Source organism: Drosophila melanogaster, chromosome 2L (genome assembly GCF_000001215.4).
Source record: "Drosophila melanogaster chromosome 2L".
NCBI classification, from domain to species: Eukaryota; Metazoa; Arthropoda; class Insecta; order Diptera; family Drosophilidae; genus Drosophila; species Drosophila melanogaster.
Window position 1 is genome coordinate 2,874,524 of NT_033779.5, and position 19,602 is coordinate 2,894,125.

General features: G+C 43.7%; 6 protein-coding genes across 18 annotated transcripts in view; 4 read left to right on the forward strand and 2 right to left on the reverse strand.

Moving 5' to 3' along the window:
• The first annotated feature begins 366 nt into the window (after positions 1-366).
• Positions 367-2,645, forward strand: CG8814 (uncharacterized protein). The gene is made up of 3 exons (NM_134885.4): positions 367-741; positions 863-1,887; positions 2,261-2,645. Exon 2 carries the CDS (start codon positions 865-867, stop codon positions 1,837-1,839), a length of 975 nt encoding a protein of 324 aa, NP_608729.1. The 5' UTR covers positions 367-741; positions 863-864; the 3' UTR covers positions 1,840-1,887; positions 2,261-2,645.
• On the reverse strand, positions 2,568-3,709 carry Prx6a (Peroxiredoxin 6a). Its single transcript, NM_078739.3, has 3 exons — positions 3,341-3,709; positions 3,088-3,280; positions 2,568-2,866 (listed from the first exon to the last, which is right to left on the reverse strand). Exons 1-3 carry the CDS (start codon positions 3,612-3,614, stop codon positions 2,665-2,667), a joined length of 669 nt encoding a protein of 222 aa, NP_523463.2. The 5' UTR covers positions 3,615-3,709; the 3' UTR covers positions 2,568-2,664.
• Positions 3,710-3,820: 111 nt separating this feature from the next.
• Sbat (Sabbat) lies at positions 3,821-4,478 on the forward strand. 2 transcript variants are annotated; one of them, NM_001273042.1, is made up of 1 exon: positions 3,821-4,478. In NM_001273042.1, the coding sequence occupies exon 1, from the start codon at positions 4,070-4,072 to the stop codon at positions 4,433-4,435; it is 366 nt and encodes a 121-aa protein (NP_001259971.1). In that variant the 5' UTR covers positions 3,821-4,069; the 3' UTR covers positions 4,436-4,478. The 2 variants fall into 2 exon arrangements, with proteins under 2 accessions (NP_001259971.1, NP_722859.1); NM_164512.2 differs by having other exon boundaries at positions 3,997-4,478.
• A 110-nt stretch (positions 4,479-4,588) lies between these two features.
• RabGGTb (Rab geranylgeranyltransferase subunit beta) lies at positions 4,589-6,185 on the forward strand. The gene is made up of 2 exons (NM_080155.3): positions 4,589-5,356; positions 5,521-6,185. Exons 1-2 carry the CDS (start codon positions 4,741-4,743, stop codon positions 5,946-5,948), a joined length of 1,044 nt encoding a protein of 347 aa, NP_524894.1. The 5' UTR covers positions 4,589-4,740; the 3' UTR covers positions 5,949-6,185.
• NTPase lies at positions 6,181-11,327 on the reverse strand. Of its 5 annotated transcripts, none has more exons than NM_164515.3 (4): positions 11,110-11,327; positions 8,169-8,310; positions 6,859-7,988; positions 6,181-6,797 (listed from the first exon to the last, which is right to left on the reverse strand). In NM_164515.3, the coding sequence occupies exons 3-4, from the start codon at positions 7,579-7,581 to the stop codon at positions 6,705-6,707; spliced, it is 816 nt and encodes a 271-aa protein (NP_722862.1). In that variant the 5' UTR covers positions 7,582-7,988; positions 8,169-8,310; positions 11,110-11,327; the 3' UTR covers positions 6,181-6,704. The 5 variants fall into 5 exon arrangements, with proteins under 5 accessions (NP_722862.1, NP_722860.1, NP_001259972.1 ...); NM_164513.4 differs by lacking the exon at positions 11,110-11,327 and adding an exon at positions 10,470-10,691; NM_058022.5 differs by lacking the exon at positions 11,110-11,327 and adding an exon at positions 8,397-8,603 and having other exon boundaries at positions 6,182-6,797.
• Positions 11,328-11,405: 78 nt separating this feature from the next.
• Positions 11,406-19,602, forward strand: part of lilli (lilliputian) — a 68,478-nt gene continuing 60,281 nt past the window's right edge. For 4 of the 8 annotated variants that reach the window (NM_078740.3, NM_001273044.1, NM_164516.2 and 1 more), the window contains exons 1-2: positions 11,406-12,055; positions 15,151-16,393. Coding sequence is in view for 1 of the 8 variants with exons in the window: in NM_001347818.1 (NP_001334729.1) it covers positions 16,359-16,393 (35 nt within the window). In the remaining 7 variants the exon portion in view is untranslated. Of the gene's footprint in view, positions 12,056-13,760; positions 14,076-15,150; positions 16,394-19,602 lie in introns of those variants that run through there. The other 4 variants (NM_164517.1, NM_001144302.2, NM_001144301.1 and 1 more) reach the window with 4 other exon arrangements.

Sequence of the window (19,602 nt, forward strand, 5' to 3'; positions counted from 1 at the left end):
GCGGTATATTCAATGGAAGATGGAAGTCTGCGCTCATGCGATAGTTGACTTTCGATAAAGCCTATACCTATAATTATACTATACCTATACTATACCTATTATACCCTACTATACCTATATTTACCTATAATTAAATGTGGCTGGAAATAAATAAAACTAAATAATCTTACTTTATAAATTCATTGATTGGTCCTATGCTTTTCCGCAAAATACTAATTTATAATTTTATTTATGGACAATAAAAACTTCTTATTTTTGTTTAAATCGCGATATTCGCGCTCACAAAAATATCATCTCCACTCTGCACCTGTATCGATACTTTCGTTGCAGCCCTGCGCCACCCGCACACATGCACACCTACACACTCACACGTACGCGCTCAGCGATTTGCAGAGAGAGTTTTCGGGTTTTTGTTTAGTTTTATTTGATTGCAACTCGATTGGAACGACAGCGGTTGGCGCAGCACACAACAATTCCTCAGCGAGGTCGATAAGAACGGGGGCCAAACTAAGAAAAAGCTCCAGCCGACTCGATTCGATTCGAAGCTCAGAAGATTGGACTTCAGAACTCGAACTTTGGCACCACAGCAGCGCATCCACGAACGTCGCACCCAAAAATTCATGAATGCCCAGCAGCGGATTTGGACTCGGATTCGGAATCGGAATCAATAGCGAACGACAACAACAAAAGGGGGAGCCGAAAGTGGGGTTTGCAACACCGCGGATTGCACACAATAATTAGGTAATTTGTAAGCGACGTTCACCTGGACAAGGTGAACTTGGCACCGCCTCTATATGGCAGCCTTCGTACCTGTGTATCTTATCGATCGAGTGCCCTGGCTAATCGCGGGATAATCTTGCAGGTATGGCGGCGATTGAGGAGCGTTTCCAGGCGGCAGTCAATGTGATAAAGGGTCTGCCCAAAAATGGCCCCTACCAGCCCAGCACCAGCATGATGCTCAAGTTCTACGGGCTGTTCAAACAGGCCACCGAGGGTAGACCAGATGTGGACAAGAAGCCCGGCTTTTGGGACATCGTAGGCAAGGCCAAGTGGCAGGCATGGAACGATAACCGTCACTTGACCAAGGAGGAGGCGATGCAGCGCTATGTGGAGAGCCTGCAGGAGATCATTGAGACCATGTCGTTCACGGAGAATGTGCAGAACTTTGTGGGCAGCCTCGATAGTCTGGGAAACATCAGCCTGGACGAACTGGAGCTGGTCTCGCCCGGCATGAAGGAGCTGGCCGAGTCGCATCCCAACTCGCCGTTCCACTCGCGCACCAACAGTCCCCAGCACGGCTCCAGTTGTAATGGCGAACCGGAGCCGGAACCTCAGGCGACTAGCACCGCACCGCTGGCCACATCCGAAACGATTAAGGAGAATGGCCATAGTTCGCCGCCACTGACCAATGGCTATGGACCTAAGCCAACAGCAAGCTACACACAACATGACACGCACAACTTTACGAGCAACAGCAGCGTGGCCATCGTGGATCCCTCGGACGATGAGTACGACGATCCCTACGATCTCAGCCACGAGCTGACCCAGGCGATTGGCCAGAACACGGACCTGCTGCGTCAAATCCAGGCTGCTATCACACGGATGAACAGCGATGTGGGCGCAGTGCAGCAGCGCGTTCGCAGCCTGGAGCAGTCGCTCAACGAACTTCGCAGCGGCCAAAAGGCAGCGAAAGGAACGGTGGCGCAGCCACGATCACTGCCCGCCTGGTGGCCCTTCAGGAACATCTCCCCGCTCTGGTTTGCCGTCCTCATCCTGTGGCCTTTCCTGGTGAGGCGGTTCGCGCGGATGCTTCAGTCCAATCCGCAGCGCAGGCACTGACGCAGGAAAGCTATACTTGCGGAGGGCGGAACATGTGGTAGTTAAATTGTAAGTACAACGCAACTAGACAAAGGCATATGTTACCATTCCCACTTTATATTTGAGACGTATTCCCGCAGTCAAGAGAATTTAAGAGCATAGGGAACCTGTTTCGTAGCGAAAGCTTTTACATCATACATTATTTTGTACATATTTGCATTTCATTAACATATTCAAGGTAACGATCTCTATGCGAACTCAGATTGTGGAATATATCTTGTGAGTATTTGGGCAAGGGAAAGTGCTCAAGCATCCACTGTTTAAACTAATTATCAGTAACATGTGTTTCCAATTATTAGTTTAAATGAATGGTCACTATTACAAATAACTTTATACTGTTTGTGCCACCAAAATTAATCCAATGTAAACATTTTCCTTTCAGTTATCTTCGGTTACGGGCACGAGCTTGGTCTTTAGCTTTCTTCTATCCTAGAAAGCGCTTCAGTTATTGTACAGAGTTGGCCTTATTTATACCTTACTTACCCCCATGGTTATCCAGTTGCAATATCTCTACCCCCTTTTGTACACGTCTATATATGTATATTGAATGTATATTTATTTCGTACACACAAATCGCGACCTTTTTGTCACATTCCCCATCTGATTTAGTTCGTAAGTCGAATGTTTTGGCAATTTTGTCCAGCAGAAGGCGAGTTTTAGCCACCTGAAAGCGCCGATCTACTGAAAATACGGTTGTAAGCGTATACTTTATTGTGCATTATTTGTTGTTAATTATAATTTTTGTAATAAAGCAAAAAAAAAGTGAGAGCGCACGCTTGTCATCCATTAGGGCTGTGGAGTGATCCGCAGGTAACTCTTTCCGGAGGGCAGCTCAATGGTTTCGATACCATCAGGAAAGAGCTTAGGAACATCTTCGGCTTTGACGGTGGGCAAGACCATGCACTTGCCGCCCTGTTTCCAATCCGCCGGCGTCGCGACACTCTTTGTTTGGGTCAACTGGAGCGAGTCGATCACTCGAAGGATTTCACTGCAAAGGATATAGTTAAATGTAATTTGTCGGATTAATTGACCTTGAAATCGTTCCTATTTAACTTCCATTATTATATGCAAGGTTAGTACTTAGTTTTCAGCAATAATACTTCATTAAATAATTATCTGCTAATGCGATTAAGTGCACGATTGTTTGCTAAAGTGCATTACAGCATTACTTTATAGATAATGATGAATGCTAGATATTGGAATACCCACTCAAAGTTGCGCCCAGTGGTGGCAGGATACAGGATGGACAGGCGAAGCTTCTTCTTGTCGTCCACCACGAAAACGGCGCGACAGGTGAGGGGAATGCCCTCGGCATTGATCTCGTCCTTGTCCAGCATATTAAACTTGAGCGCCAGTTCCCTTTTGTCGTCCGCAATGATGGGATAGTCAAAGGAGCTCAGCTCTGCGAACAGAAACGCCAATTAGAAGCGATTCCTGTCCAGAAATCAGTGACCAAACCCACTGCCAAAGCTCTTGATGTCCTCGATCCAACCCTTGTGCGACTCCACGGTGTCGCAGGACAGTGCAATTGGCTTGACTCCACGCTTTTGGAATTCCGGAATCAATGCCGCCACCCGGGACAATTCCGTGGTGCAAACCGGCGTAAAATCCGCCGGATGGGAGAACAGAATGGCCCAGCTGTCCTGCATCCAGTCGTAGAAATCGATTCGACCCTCGCTGGTCTCAGCCGTGAAGTTTGGGAACTGATCGCCAATGTTTAAAGCCTTTCCGGACATGGTGGATATTTGAAAAAATCAAGAGACGAATTACGAGCTTTTTGGATAAATGCGAAACAAAATTTGCCGCAAAATGCAAATCAGCTGACTGGGCTAGGGTGCCCGTTACCTTTATAAGCTCAGCTCGACCAGGGATGCAAATATAAAAAGAACTAGTTTTCGTATGAAGATGTTAAAAAGAAGGCTCATTGTGTGCATTCATTTTGCAATCATTTCCTTTAAGTGTTTTAAATCTAAAGTATTTTCTTTGACACAAGCAAACGAGTGTTTCGTATATTTTCGAATTTATGAGCTCAAAAAGTGAACCAGTGAACCGAACCACTTACACGTGCTTGCATCCCTGGCCATTACTCATACACACGCACACTATATCACACATACGCGCAGTGTAAACACAAAAAAAGCTGAGAATTTCTTGCATTTATTTGTTTAAATTGAGCAAAGAGGATATAACCATGACAGAACTGAGCATCACTGGCCAGCAGGTGATGCCCCCGCCCGCATGCACACCACCGGAGCCCTTCCGCATCACAACGAACGCCCCGCACCAGATGAACGATGCCAGTTTGACGCCGGGACGCAGGAAGCTCCAGAAGTGGCTGGGTCGAGTTCTTCGGATCGTGATTACGGACGGACGCGTGCTGGTGGGATTCTTCAACTGCACGGACCGCGACGCCAACATCGTGCTGTCCATGTGCGCCGAGTACTTGGTGGAGGGCCAGGAGCCGCGCCTGCTGGGCAACGTCATGGTTCCCGGCCAGCACATAGTCTCCCTAAGCATCGACGAGCCGGATCCGCAGTCCAGCCTGCTGGTGCAATAGTGTGCATGTGTTTTGAATAAAATAAACTAGCTATTTGAAATTTAAGTACGTTTAATTTTTATTTTTGGATGGGGTTATAGTAAACCCCTCCACACTACGCCCCTGCGTCGATCAGCTGTTTGATAAGCCACTGCCGCGTTGCCAACCATCGCGCAGATGAATCAGCTGTGCTCGATTGGATTCACTGAGTTATTTGTTTGCTCGCAGCACTATTCCTGCCAATTAATAGAGTTAATCAAGCGAAACAGCGCGCCGAAGAGGATCTGCCAGCCACCCGATACTCATTCAATTGAGCCCAATCAGCGATGGACTTCACGACCTTCGTAAAGCCCTCAAATGGCGGTGGCGACAGCGGCGGTGGTGGTGATGCGGATGGCGGCGGCCAGAAGCTGCAGTTCTGGAAGCATGTGGAGTACATCGAGAACCATGGGAAGCAGGAGGACGACTACGAGTACTGCATGACCGAGTTTCTGCGCATGTCGGGCATCTATTGGGGCACCACTGCCCTGGACATTATGGGCCAGCTGGAGCGATTGGAGCGCAAGTCCATCATCGAGTTTGTGAAGCGTTGTCAGTGTCCGAACACGGGCGGATTCGCACCCTGCGAGGGCCACGATCCCCACCTGCTGTACACCCTGTCGGCCATCCAGATCCTCTGCACCTACGACGCCCTCGAGGAGATCGACCGCGAGGCGGTGGTCCGATTCGTGGTCGGACTGCAGCAGCCCGACGGCAGCTTCTTTGGCGACAAGTGGGGCGAGGTGGACACCAGGTTCAGCTTCTGTGCGGTGGCCTCCCTAACGCTGCTCGGCCGCATGGAGCAGACCATCGACGTGGAGAAGGCGGTCAAGTTCGTGCTCTCGTGCTGCAATCAGACGGACGGTGGATTCGGTTCCAAGCCGGGCGCCGAGTCGCATGCGGGTGAGTCACCACATCGCCTGTCATGCTTTCGCCCTCACAGTCAATATCATTTCAATTTAAACTTATTAATCTTCTGGGAACAAAAAGTATACTAGAAAAATAGCTAGCCATAAAGCTGGTGCTCATATATGTTATCCAAAAACTAATCTACATATAACCCGCAGGGCTCATCTACTGCTGCGTCGGCTTCTTCTCGCTGACCCATCGCCTGCATCTGCTCGACGTGGACAAACTGGGCTGGTGGCTCTGCGAGCGGCAGCTGCCCTCCGGTGGGCTAAATGGACGGCCCGAGAAGCTGCCGGATGTATGCTATTCGTGGTGGGTGCTCGCCTCGCTCACCATCATGGGCCGCCTGCACTGGATCAGCTCGGAGAAGCTGCAGCAGTTCATACTGTCGTGCCAGGACACGGAGACCGGTGGCTTCTCGGACAGAACTGGCAACATGCCGGACATATTCCACACGCTGTTCGGCATCGGCGGACTCTCGCTACTGGGACATTCCGGCCTGAAGGCCATCAACCCAACGCTCTGCATGCCGCAGTACATCATCGACCGGCTGGGCATCAAGCCGCAACTATTGCCGAGGCCATGAGGGGATTCATCGATTCCACATGCAGCCAGTGCGTAGCCAATGTGTAGTGCAGCAGACCTCTGACGTATTCCCACGCTAGCGTTTCTTAGTTTTATTTGTAAAAAGACCAAAATTCCATAGCAGGAACACCCTTTCTTTACTCATTTTCTTCGTTATGCATTTACCCCTCTATTATTATTAAATATAGAATATTTTGTATAGCGAACGAAAATCAGCAATAAACAAATATTTTACTTTAATTCAGATCAGTTAACATTTGATTTATTTGCAAAGATAACTAAACTAACATTTGCATGTGTGAAAAACCGTGTGAAATGTTTGCGGCTAGTAGTCTAGGTCGTTATACATATTAGGTAAATACATATCATTGTGTAAATTTATGTACATGAGGATACGATACGAGTGTAGGGACTAATTAGTTAAGAAGTTGGCAAAAAACTGCATTACAAATATGGCGAATCACACAAAATTGGAATTACAAACTAAACGCTAAGTGTAGTCACCGTGTATGGGTTAGCTCAATTAGAGGCAATTGAAACGAATCTTGCAGAGCACAAACAAATATTAATCGACCACATCATACATATGCTGTGGACAATGTCCGAGTGTGTGTTCTGTGTGTGTGTGGTGTGTGCGGTGTGTGCGGTGTGTTGTGATTGTAGTATACTCGATGCACGTCTAAGGCACTCTATAAACAATTTCAGCTAACAATCCGTTTAAAATTTATGTCTTCAACTACGGACTAATGGAGGAGCATTAGGAATTACTGAATTTCTCGTCGCTAGTCAGAACGTTGTATGCACAGCCGAGGGCCCAGGAGATTTCGTGGCCATCTATCTTCTTGTAAAGCTGCACAATTTAAAACGAGTTACTAGAGAGTTCAATTTGTGTTAAGTGCGCCAGGACTCACCTTAATCTTCTTGCCATCGTTGAGGCCAAATCCTTCGCGCAGCAGCGTCGAGATGAAGGTAAGGTCGAAGCACATGAAGGGCTGCTCATCGTTGGGAATGGCACAGATCTCCTGGGCCTTCTTGCGATAAGCTTCCACCGTGGTCTCGCCGCCAGCCAGTGGATCCACCAGACCCGACTCGATGGCCCGCTCAAAGTAGTAGCTGAACGCGGCCACCGCGTGCTGCTTGAGTGTGAACGGCTTGGGCTTGACCAGCGGCATTACCTTGCTCTTGACCAGCTCCAGGCAGGCATCGAAGTCCACAATGGGCTGCTCGGCACTGGACTTGCCATTCTCCTTGCCGCTGACCTTGTACTGCACATTGCCGTATGTCCACGTGCGATTGGCGATTATGGGATTCACGCAGACGCTCTCCAGCACCGTATCCTCCTTCTTGTAGCCGTGCGTGAAGACAGCATGGCGTGCAGCCATTAGACCCAGTCCCAGATAGCTGTGCGTGAAGACGTTGATCTTCTTGCTGGACGTGACCACCTCGTGCATGTACTTATCGTACACGGGCACCTGGTCCGGATCCGTTGGCGAGAAGGTTACCTGCGTGCTACCGCCGCCCAAGTCCAAGGCAGCTGCCTGGTTCGTCTTGGACAGGCGGCCCAGCAGGAAGTTCACGGTAAACCAGCTGAAGATGCCCTCGTCCGTGCCGTCCATGATCTCCACGGCATCCATATCCACACTAAACTCGGACTTGGCGAAGAGATCTCGGACGGCATTTAGAATGTTTTCCGCCTTGCTGGCGGGCAGGAGTCTCAGGCCGGCGGTCGCTTTCAGAACCAGCGGTGTGGAAGACCAGTGCTCCTTGGGTATGAAGGCGCGGGCCTCGTCCAGCAGCAGTTTGATGGAGTGGGCACCCTCGGCGGGATTATCCGCGAAGGAGCTCAGACCCGGCTTGCGCTCCTTGAACAGCTCCTCGTACAGCACCAGTTTGTTGTCGATGAAGCTGCGATTGAACTTGTAGGCCAGCACACGGCTGCCCGTCGATCCGGCATCGATGATGGCCGCATACTGCACCTTGCTGTAGCCAAACTTGGAGGCCAAACGGGCCAGATACGGACTGGCGTTCTCGGAGACGAAGCCTGCATCGTTGTCAGTCGTTGGTTTATTGGCGATGGGTTTTTTAGTGATAACACGGCGAACGGGTGGCGCAAAATGGGGTTCCACGTGGGCGTAGGGCACGGTAACAGTGGGAAAATCAGAGGTTTTCGTTAGTACAACTTTGGGCACTTCGTCTTTTACATAATACAAATGGTACACACCAAAGACAAAGAGCAGGAGGATGACGGAGATGATCAGGCACAGGAAGGAGATCTTGAGGCCGCTGGGCCCGCGGTTTCCACCACTGCTGGCATTTGGTGATCCGCTACTTTTCCGCCGCGGTGGCTTCTCATCCGTGGCCAGCTGAAAAGGCGAAAGACAAATTAGTTTTGTGACCGACTACTCAGTTATTTGATGGTGTTTTTCTTGGCCAAGTTCATCGGGTCTACCAGCTTATATTCGTATTTCATGGTTCGTTCCGTTGCCTCTGCTGGCTCCACATTTATGCATGGCCGGTTTCTTGGTCGGAACACATTTCAGTTGTTTGCTGCTCAAATATTAACACGCTGGCTGTTTGCTATCTCTGCGAATGTCAATGAATTTCATTTCTTCTCTTGTTTTCGGTCTATTTTACGGGCTTTATCGTTAACATGTGCCAGGGCTGCAGAGTCCGTGGCTCATCGATAACGTTAACCAGGGTTGGGCCACACTTTTGGCAACGGTAATTTAGGGCAGTTGGTAAACAGAAAACCGTTACTTCAAACAAAATAACCTTTTAAAGCGCATTACTTGGATATTTCCACGATTAGTATATATTATTGTTCTACCTAACTTTTCGCTAGTTTATATTAGTTCTTATAAGAACAAACGATAAACACTAAAAATAGTAAAAAATGCGTTTCTATGGCTTTAGCTATGGCTATTATTAATTTTCTTAAAATATAAAGTCATGCCAAATTACACATTTTCGCTGAGGAAGTCAGCGAAGCCAGTGGCCATTCGACTAGAATCTTATCGCGTAGCTTTCTGGGCGATATGACAGTGATAAGACGCAATCAGTTTTCGGGGGCGATTGGCGCGTCTGGGCACCACTGGCAACAATCATAAGTGGGGCAGGCCACGAAGCGATCTTTTAGCTTGATCAAATATTAAAGTTCCCAAACAAACCTGATGAAATTCCCATTGTTTAAACAAATGTTACGCTGTTGGTAAGCGACTGACGCAAAAAAAAAATAGTTAAAGCCAATGAAAAGTAGTCAAACAAAGCACAAATAGCGAGTATATATAATTAAGCAGTAATGGAGTTGACAGGTAGATGGTATATATATCTATATCTATACAATCAAGTACACCCATTAGTTTCGAATACACATACTACTTCCCAATAATTACACTGTTGGCATAAGTGAAACTCATTAAACATTCAGGGTGTGAACTTAACGCATATGTTTCCAGGCGCACGCTACTGCAATCAATAAATCTACTGATAAAAGGCGCCTTTTGTGCCGATCTAGTGACTAAGAAGCCTGCTCCCCATTTATAAAGGGGAATACTTTAATCGGTTCTATAGATAACTCATTTATTTCGAAGCCGAACACTATTTTGCATCAGCTGAAAAGTAAATCTTAAGTCTTAAAGAACCCTAATTGATAAATGTATCTTGAAATATATAAATATGACGCACAAAATGAGTTGAAAGATACAAACATTGAAAGCTGGTAGAAGTGTGCTATCTAGAAAATGCTGATAAGTTTAGACACAGATGTTGTGAAAACAACAAATATCGAGTTAGATACAAAAGTATCTAGTATATATTGTAGTACCGAGTACACGTAGGTACACGAGGGTTAAGGCCACGTTAGCAGCCAGGCACTATCTGCACTCACTTGCAACCGGTTCCGGTTTGCCCGCATCCTGTTCTCCACCCACTTGCGATGCAAATCAGTCGAAACTATGCGATCCAATCGCCCCCGAAATGGGACACTCTATGTGTACCTGTGATCTTTGGGTTCCGATGCGAGAAAGCGATTGCAAAAGTTGTCTAGCGAGATTCGGTCGAAACGGCTGCCAACTGAATCGTTGGACTTTTCTATGCTTTTTTTTTATCAGCCCCCCCTAATGACCTTGCAAATGAGAAAGTTCCTGCTGACTGGTCACCCTAATGCGAATACGAAAATATTTCAAAATAAACCGGCCGGCATTAAGATGTTGATAGAAAACCCACTAGTCATCTCTTTCGTAACTAAAATCAAAATTTGCATAATTGTTAACAAAAGCGTGCTTAGCGGCCATTGCGTATCTATATTTAAATGTCTTGTAAACATACATTTTCAGATACAAATTGGCACAATCGAATAGAATAGAACTTGAAACGATTATTCTGCGAGTCATTTGATGTTTTACTTCCGCGTCAAAAGAGCAGCAATTTGAGGAATTCGCATGTGTGCGTGTGTGTGTGAGAGAGCGCCATGAAATTGGCATTAAATTTGTGCTGTGGATTGCCCTTTTGACCTTTTCCTTACTTTTCTCTTTCGCACATCGGTGTTCGTCATTCTGTCGTCGTTACTTTTCACTTAAATTATGTAAATACGCGAGCGTTTGTTTATTTCGGATCGATTGCTGCCGATCGCCGAGCGGAACGCACTAATGTCGATCTAATCTAATGATGGCCGCGCCCGCCGAATGATAAACTCTGATCAGGAAGCCAACGCGCACGGAATGGCGTCTTGGAATCAACTAAAAACATTTATTTACCACCTGCTCATTTATATGCTGCAGCCCTATCAGCTGTTCGCTGCGGCGCCCACTATCAGCGCATACGGCCACACTGCGGGGGCGGCAGGGATGCCAAAAATTGATGTGGATAACATAGAAATATTTAAAATTGTGAAATTATTCGATTTTGATAAGTATACTTCTTAACGGAATTCTGATAACAGGTGCAGAAATCCAGTGCATAGTACTATAATTGACATATATTAGAGGATTCGTTGTGCCTTAATCCGCTATTTAAATCAATAAGGATTTATCATAGATTCATTCGTAGATTCTTATCATTATTTTGTACCGACAAATAAGATAATTGGATTCAATAGATATTCATTCAAGCTAAGTGTAGATTAGATTATATAGGTATATCATATTTCCCATTAAGATACTTGCCCATTCCAAAATTGGGTTTTCTGGATTAGACATTGAGATAAGAAACCAGTGTTGAAAACCAACACTGAAAACTGCTTATGAATTTTCAAAAACGCTCGGATAAACACATTGCTAGATAAAACTCAGATCGTTAGACAAACCGGTTCCAAAAATCATTCATTAAGTAAGAGAAAATCGAAATTTTTAGCAAATATGCGGTACCGACATTTTCCAGAACTGGACCTATCGTCGCACAGCTGATCGCCCGCCAATCAGCTGGGCGATAGTTGCCGTATCGATAGCCGACCCATCGATAACGATATGTGTATTTTCCTGCTCTCTCTGCACCAACACAAAACACGCAACTAAATTTCGGTTAAAAACCCCTACTAAAAACAATGCAATCGAAACGGAACCATATAAAGTGATTAAATGGCCAACGCGGCGGAGGCGAAATGCGAGCGCAGTGCATTTTCCGGATGAAATCGCGTTTTCGGGGAAACTTACACAAACATTTTTTTCGTAAGCGCTCTCATGTTGTCTCTTTCGCACAGCAGAATTACTAGTTGCTGTGTGTGTGCGTGCGTGCGTTTGTGTGTGCCGTATGCCGTGTGCCAGTGTGTGCGTGCGTGTGAGTGTGAGTGTGAGTGACTTTGACTGCAGTTCGCGTACGTTTTTTATTAATACACCACATAACAACAATCACAACAACAACAAACAGTAATGGAAACTAAACATATTTAATGCGAGGAGACCAGAAATCGTCTAAAACGGCAAGGCTTTATCACCATCGCCACCACCACCAACAGCACAGCAACAACAACAAATTACTACAGCATATATGCTAGTGTGCGTAAACGTATTTGTGTTAAATAATGTTTAAACTGGCATTTCTGATTTCGCACACAAAACAATATTAAGTTGTAGTCACCAGCAGAGAGGAGCAATTGAAGCAAACGAAAAAGAGGTAAGTGCAAAAAGCAGACAATTGTTATAAACAAAATGTGTCAAAAGTTCGTCATGTCGTCGCGCGCTCTCTCTCTCTTTTTTGCTCGTTCTCCCTCTCTCTCTCCGCTCTGTCCTTCTCTCTCCCGCCACGCCGAAAAGAAATTAATTTTGATATTTTTTCCCTGCTTTTTTGTTGCACTCTCTCGCTCTCGCAAACTTTTAATTTTAATTTGCTATGCGCAGCGAATTCGCGCGCAAAGGCAACAAAAAAAGAGGCAATGCAAAGGCAGCAGCAACAACAATACAGGCAAAGTAATAAACGTCAAAATGCCAGACGGACAATTCCTCTCTCATGCGCTCTTTCCGTCGCTGTGTGCGTGCGTGTGTGTGTGTGTGTTTGGGTTTGCTAGCTTTTTGTTTTTATCAATTATTTAGGTAGGTGTTTGCCTTAAAAAGAATAACTGAAACGCAGAAAAATACCAATACTTGTATACTCCAAGTAAAAAAGGGTGAAAGGACACTATCGGCTCAACAAGGAGAATGCAAATGCTATAAGTAGGAGGGGGAGAGAGAGTCACACGCACACACACCTCAAGCAATTCTGATAAGAACAATTGTTATTTGTTTGAAAGCCGACATTCCAATAGTCCACGTCCATTCGCCCAAACGTTGAAAATAATCGACAAACTTAAATACTATTGTGTTTGTTCGCGAACCCAGAGATGCTTTGCCAACTGATGAAATAAATATGGCCAATGCCGTCAGAATAAAGCGAAAATACCATTGTGGTTGGAATTCTCTTAATGTTAACATTGATTACTCCATTTTCTACTTTCTAAACAATGTATTGTATTCAATATTTATATTGATAATATCGAAATAGATAATTGCAGTATTTAATTGTTTTTGTACTTCGAATTAGAAATATGACTTTAATCACGTACGCAACAACCCATGCTTTCTTCCTAAGAAATGACAAAATAATAGTCTCCACGAAATAGGAGAACTCCATACTCAAAATATAAGCTTCAGAAGTTTATAGCCTAAAGCATTTTCCTAAACAAACAGCTTTATAGAAGAGTCTTCAATGAAAAAATAATTTACCTCTCGTGTTATTTATTGAACTCCTCTTTTAAAAGATAGGAGGTCAAGCATTTTAAATGTTTTGGTTAAATGATCTATATAATTGTACAATGTAATGTTTGCTATAACATCTCTAGTCTCACTTTCTTTTGCTTTTGTTATTAATATGAAATGTCGAAGTCATTAAAATTGATTCATGGAGTCAAATTACCAAACAATAGGCATTTACCAACGAGGATGCGAGAAGAAGAAATCGCCGAGGAGAGCATTTTTTCTTTTGTTATTTGCACGGTTTCGAATTCAAATTCCAATCAGCATTCTTCTTTTTCCTCTCTCTCAGGAAACTCATTCACGACTCAGTTTTCGTTACAATTTGATTAAATATTTAACTATAATTTGCATAATCAATTAACAACAAAGTTAAAGAGGATCTTTGGCACTGTTATGTCTACATTGCGTTAGCATTAATGTTAACTGCTGCTCGCACTAACAGTCGACAAAATGTTTGAGATAGCGGTTCGATGGCGTTTGACGGCTCTCTCAGTACGAGTTCGAGTTGCATGCGGTTGAAGGCGAGCGAATCGTCGAATAATAACGGTAAAGATGTAGTACTTTTTGGATTTCGCAGCCGGTCGAACACGAAAATCGGCGCCGTCGTCGCGCCGTGTAAAAAATGTGAGCGAAAATAGCAAAATAAATTTGTAAAAAATATAGAAAATACAAATCGCGCCGCCCAACCGAATATCTGCAATCGAATTTCAATGAAAGTGCTTGCCATCTGAAATATATTCATTTCAAAGAAGTGTGTGTGTGTGCAATCCATGTTTTTTCTGTGTGCAAAGTTCAAAGGCAAAAGCAAAAAGAAAAGGCAATAGCAAGTAGCTAAGGCAAAGGCAAAAGCAAAATCAAATCTAAATCTAAATCAATGTAATCTAAATCAAATGTTATTCGAAAACGTAAGTTCAAAGAAGTGAAGAGTGTAAATTCTTAAACGAAACGAAGCACATGTGCCACCGTCCCCCTTTCCAACCCATCCCTCCCATCGCTTTGTCTCGCTCGCTAGCTCGGAGGCAAAATTTCCAATGCATATCAAATGGAAATCAACAGATCAAATACAAATACAAAAACAACTACAGCAACTTTGTTTTTGCAAACATCGAGAACAACAACAAACAGCTCGAAAACGGAACAGAAGAGACTTCAAGCAGAAGAGAGCGCAAAAAAAGTGAAATGCGCATTTTTTATTGTCAATTTTTCAAACGGCACACTTGGACCTGGACCGTGTGATTTTCTTGCTCTCTCACTCGCTCTCGATCGCACTCACTCACTCTGTCGCTCTCTTTGCTTTGCTAACGGAACTGCCGTCTTCTTCTTCACCTTCTTATTCGTTGTTGTTGTTAGGCAAAAGCAACGCCAAAATGGAAAGGAAAATTTTTGTTGTTGTGGTGCGTTGCCCTTTGCTTGTGCGCTCTTCGAATAAAATCAACAACAACAACAACTAATGAATGAATGAATGTGGTAGCCGAAGTAGCAACTTCACAAACAGCAACGGAGCGGAGCAGATACATTGCGATAATTTTCTCGCTCATCTGGCGTCTTTATGACATTATATACGCTACATTTTGATTTTATATTTAACACCTGCTGTTCTTCCATCAACATTTGTATGTGCATATGAGATAAGTGCATCAGAATGTGTACGTGAGTGTGTGTGTGCTGCAATTGCGATCAACAGCTGTTGCAGGGAGAGCAAAAGAGAGGGAAAGAGAAGAGTGAATATCTGTGCGGATGTATGTGTGTGTCCTTGCTTTTGGTTTTCTTTTGTGGCATTTTGTTGTTGCAGCTGGAAGAATGTTTCCCGAAAAGGGGGTTTTCGGAAGATTCCAATCTGCCATCGAAACCAAATCTAAAATTAACTTTCTAGGTTATATAAATCAATTAACAAAACAACATGGCGAACCGATTGACACATTTTAAAAGTTATAGTTATAGTTCTCAATATAGTTTAAAGAATCACTTTCATATTTACAGCCAACGTTATCATTAAAATTCGCCTCAAATACAAGCAATAATACATAATATGAATAAAACCCGAGAGAAAAAAGTTCAACATCTAGTAAAGAAAGCAAACAAAGTTTAAAAACATTTGCATTAACGAAATCGTAGCCATTAGCTTTAACAAAGTCGCGTAAAAATTTTGAGCAGAACTTAGCAAGCCTATAAAGTACGCCTTCCAATAGTTATTATATATACACGCATTATATACATATGCATATACACAGCCATAGCACTTACATACATACATATATACATATACAACATCGGCCGAAGGGAATTATAGAATGAGAAACCCACACGGGAAGTGAATAAACGATATGGAATCGTGGAAAAAGTGCGTTATATGCTAACGGTGCAATCAAATCTTAATGTAGCCAAGCGATACTAACATATATAGCACATAATATATAGATATATATTTCTTACATCCATCAAGTAAATCAACAATTTTTACAATCCGCAAACTTAAGCTGCTTCAAAATCAACCAACGCAATTACTTTAAGAGATTTACTTTATCGGTAAATGGACAAGCATAAAGAAAACATACGAATATTAGAGAAAAACCAAAACAAAAACTAAAAATCAAGTGCAAATTGCAACAAGTTATTCTAAATATTTAAATGAGAATTATACGAAATTTCCAAAATTTAACTTAAATTATCCTATTATTCATAGGTCTAAGTAATGAATAATAGATTTTATATATGCGCCCCAAGTGCTTAATTAACAACAACATCAACAACTACAGCAACAACACCACACAACCAAATCAAGATTAAAAATAAAAACTATGCAAAACAACAACAACCTCAACAAACAGCGAATCGAGCAATATTATCAATAATAACTCTGTACATTGTTAAACGTCAAAAATGCAAATTTAAACAACGCTAGCAACCTGCCAATATCAACAACAAATAAAACAACAACTAATGCGGTGCCCAGGATCCATCGCCCACTTAAGCATCCCGCCACAGGAAAAGTGCACAGAAAATCCCCAAGGAGTCGGATATCATCCTCAAGTGGGGCAAACTAAAGGATACGCAGTTCTCGCTGCAGCGAAGTCCAGCGGCCTTGGATTAACTAAACGCCCACTTAGGGCGGAGGGATCTCCTTCTATGAGGCAACCAACACTTGCAGCAGCAGCAGCACCAGCAACGATTTGGATCCGGATCCCCATATGGATATACATATGAAAAAACTAACTAAGCCACGGTAAGTCGATTCAGTTAACAAATTTCACCTAAAGGAATATCCCACATTATGTCCTAATAACCATATCAATTCAATATCATAATGCTTATGCGAAGGCGCCAAGTTAATGGGTATAATCTACCTTAAGGTTTTTTGTATCATCATTTTTGGAAAAAGGGTCAAATTAGGGGATTAAATGGGGACAGATATATACTTCGAAAAATGAACCCAATACGTTTAGGGCCCAATCAATTGCCAGCTTAATCTCTGAACATTTCGCCATTGTCCGTCGGTGACAATAAAGCAAATGCTACGCACACGACATCGAATCGGATCTGGTAAAAACTTTTCCCATTTCTGCGAAGCGAACCGTTTTCTTTCCGGTTCTGGGTTCTTTCCCCGTTTTCTCATTTTTTATTGTCAATGAGCTGCGGCGGCCACTAAAATTTATAATTGAAAATTGTACGCCCACATTTACTGCGCACACACACACACACAGGCGGACAAACAACCAGCCAAACAAACTGACTGACTGACAAACAAACAAACTAACAAACAAACAAGCACGGGCACAAGCAGCACATCCATATAATAGATACGTATAAAGAGCAGTCGCACCAAAAAATAAGCTGAAAAAGGAGAGGAAAAAGCGGTCCCCAGTTGCTTTTAGCGCCATGCAATAAACAGAGCGAGAGAGCGCTGCCAAGTTTTGCGGGTTTTCTTGGCCTGCTCTTTTCCGCCAACTCAGACGGTTGGCTGAAAGGCCACCCACCGCCCCCATTTTCAGCCATCCGCCGTCGTCTGTTGTCCCACCTTGAAGGAAAGTAGAAAAATCTAAGTTTTCATGCTCGTTTTTCCCTGGGATTGAAAAAGGGTATGTGGCAATTGTAGTATTCGAATTTGAAAGGGCAGTAAAATCCCTTCAAGGCACTCAACTGTAATTAAAATAACAATTAAGAAAAATGTATCTTTTGGATAGAAATGGGTGTAGAAATGGACAACCCTTGTGGAAATACCCAAGCATCCCTATTTATAACTCTACTACAGAACTGATTACAGTTGAGATACAAAAGTATCTTGAAAGTGAAATGGATTCGAAACGTAGGATTTGCAACTCTTTAGAACTGAGCACAGCGTATCCCCAAGTCGGAAAATTGCCCCAGAACGCTTTTTCTAGTTAGTTCCCCTCCTTTCTTCGCCTCGTGTTTCGGTTTTGTTGTACATTTTGCCGGCGTCGCCACGCACTGTTTCCCCATGGCTAAACCATTGTGCACTTTTCGCTGCAATTTGTCGAAAACTTGGCATTTTTTCTTCATGCGAAAGTTTAACCATAACAGATTTCTTTAGACCACTTCCTCGTCGTGAAGGGCGGGACGGGGTCATCTTAAGTTGAGCTTTAGAGCTCCCTCAAAACTCTTGAGCCCTCAATTGAAGCTCCGAAAATTTGCCAGGCTCAAGAAGTTGAATGCAGAAAGGATGCATAGTTTTGGGTCTTCTTGGGCTACTAGAAATGAATTATATATGAAATTGGAAATAAATTAAAGCAAATTAGAAATATGAACCAAAACGGTTACTTTATGACTTTGGCTGTCTGCATATTAGTTTTGTATCCACAGGGTTTGCGAACCTAGAAACATCAGAAACAACGAGCGAACGAAACGTGTGCGACACTCTCAACAAACTGATAAAATTTTAATTTCTCCAAAATTGAAATTTTAATGTGTGTCTAGATCGCGGTTTACCCCCGTTCAGCACCCCTTTTATCCACCAACTCGACTGCACTTTGTGTTCTCCTCCTCCTCCTCCTGCTGCCTGGTTTTCCCACCTTGCCGGGAAAATGTGCTGCTACACCCTATGTGTGGCACTTCGCCATACACGCGCACAAGTTTTGGGTTTTTGCGGGTTTCCCCAACCCAATCCAAACCGACCCAACGCAGCCCGGTCCAACCACCACCCACTTGGCTGCCCGCATTCTATTGCATTTCGGTCGCCCCCTCTTTGGCCGACTTTCTATCATTCGCCGCCTTTGGCATTGGCCAAAAAGCGAATTTGCTCCGTTGCGTCCACATTATAGAGTTGAATTATTAAAATTTGTCTGGTTGTGTGTGCCAGTTATGAATAGCTAAGTGCTTGCCATGGAGTGGGAATAAGTTGATATCTATATATATGTATATATATAGATATTGGATATACGTATTAAAGGGTCTGCTCAAGTGGGCTTTATGCGGATTGCTCGATGGATTATGCAAGATTCAGAGGTGACTTAATCCACTATTGAGTTGTCATTCCCTAACTGATTTTCAAGAAAAACTGGCTAATGGATGTGTTAAACTAGTTTAGAAGTTAGTCATAGTAATTATTGCATATTTATATATTTAATGGAAAACCTTTTACTGGTGCTTCGATATTTGGGCTACACTTTCATCAGGCTGATTCAAAATGACCACTCAAAAGCCCAAAATGTAATCCTTTTTTTTTTTTGGCCACGCTGCCAACTGTGAATCATCAGAGTGGGCCACCTTGTCCTTTCACCTCAATCGCATTGGCCCACTTTAACTATTGACCCACACACCTAATTGATATGCCTCACGTGTAGTTGGCAATCAAAGTGGAGAATGTGTGTGCGCTGGATGCCAGAAGCCAGGAATCTCTCGGGGGATTTGGTTTTTTATGTCGAAATTATACATTTTATTATGTCATTTTAATGCTACAAAGGCACACCGAATGCTGAAGAGGGATGGTGAGAGGGGTAAGGGCAGGGTAAAGGAGCGGACCTCAGCGGCAACATGCAAACTAAACAGTCATCCAACTTGGCCCCTCCACCCCCCAAGGGTGCTTCATCTTATGTCAGGCCATAAATCAGCAACAGTTTGGAGCCAGGACAACCGGGATTCAGTAGTATAGTATCTGGGCAGAAGCAGGAAGGAAGTGGTGCACGGTAGTCCTGTTTTCATTCGCTGCGGAAAAGTGGTAAATAGAAGGTAGTTGTTGGAAAGAAAAGCAAACATGGGAAAACAAAAAAGAATATAACCCCTACAGCGAATCACTGAAAATAAAATATTTTGCATCTTGCAAGTTATGGGCTAAAAATTCAGATCATACTCTTTCGACTTATGAAATATATTTTATGTATCAAAGGGATGCATAAAAGGGATCAAAGTTTGGGGCAACTACCCTTCCAAAGTTTCGAATGCGACCATGTAATTTTTATACCTTATAAAATTGAAGCA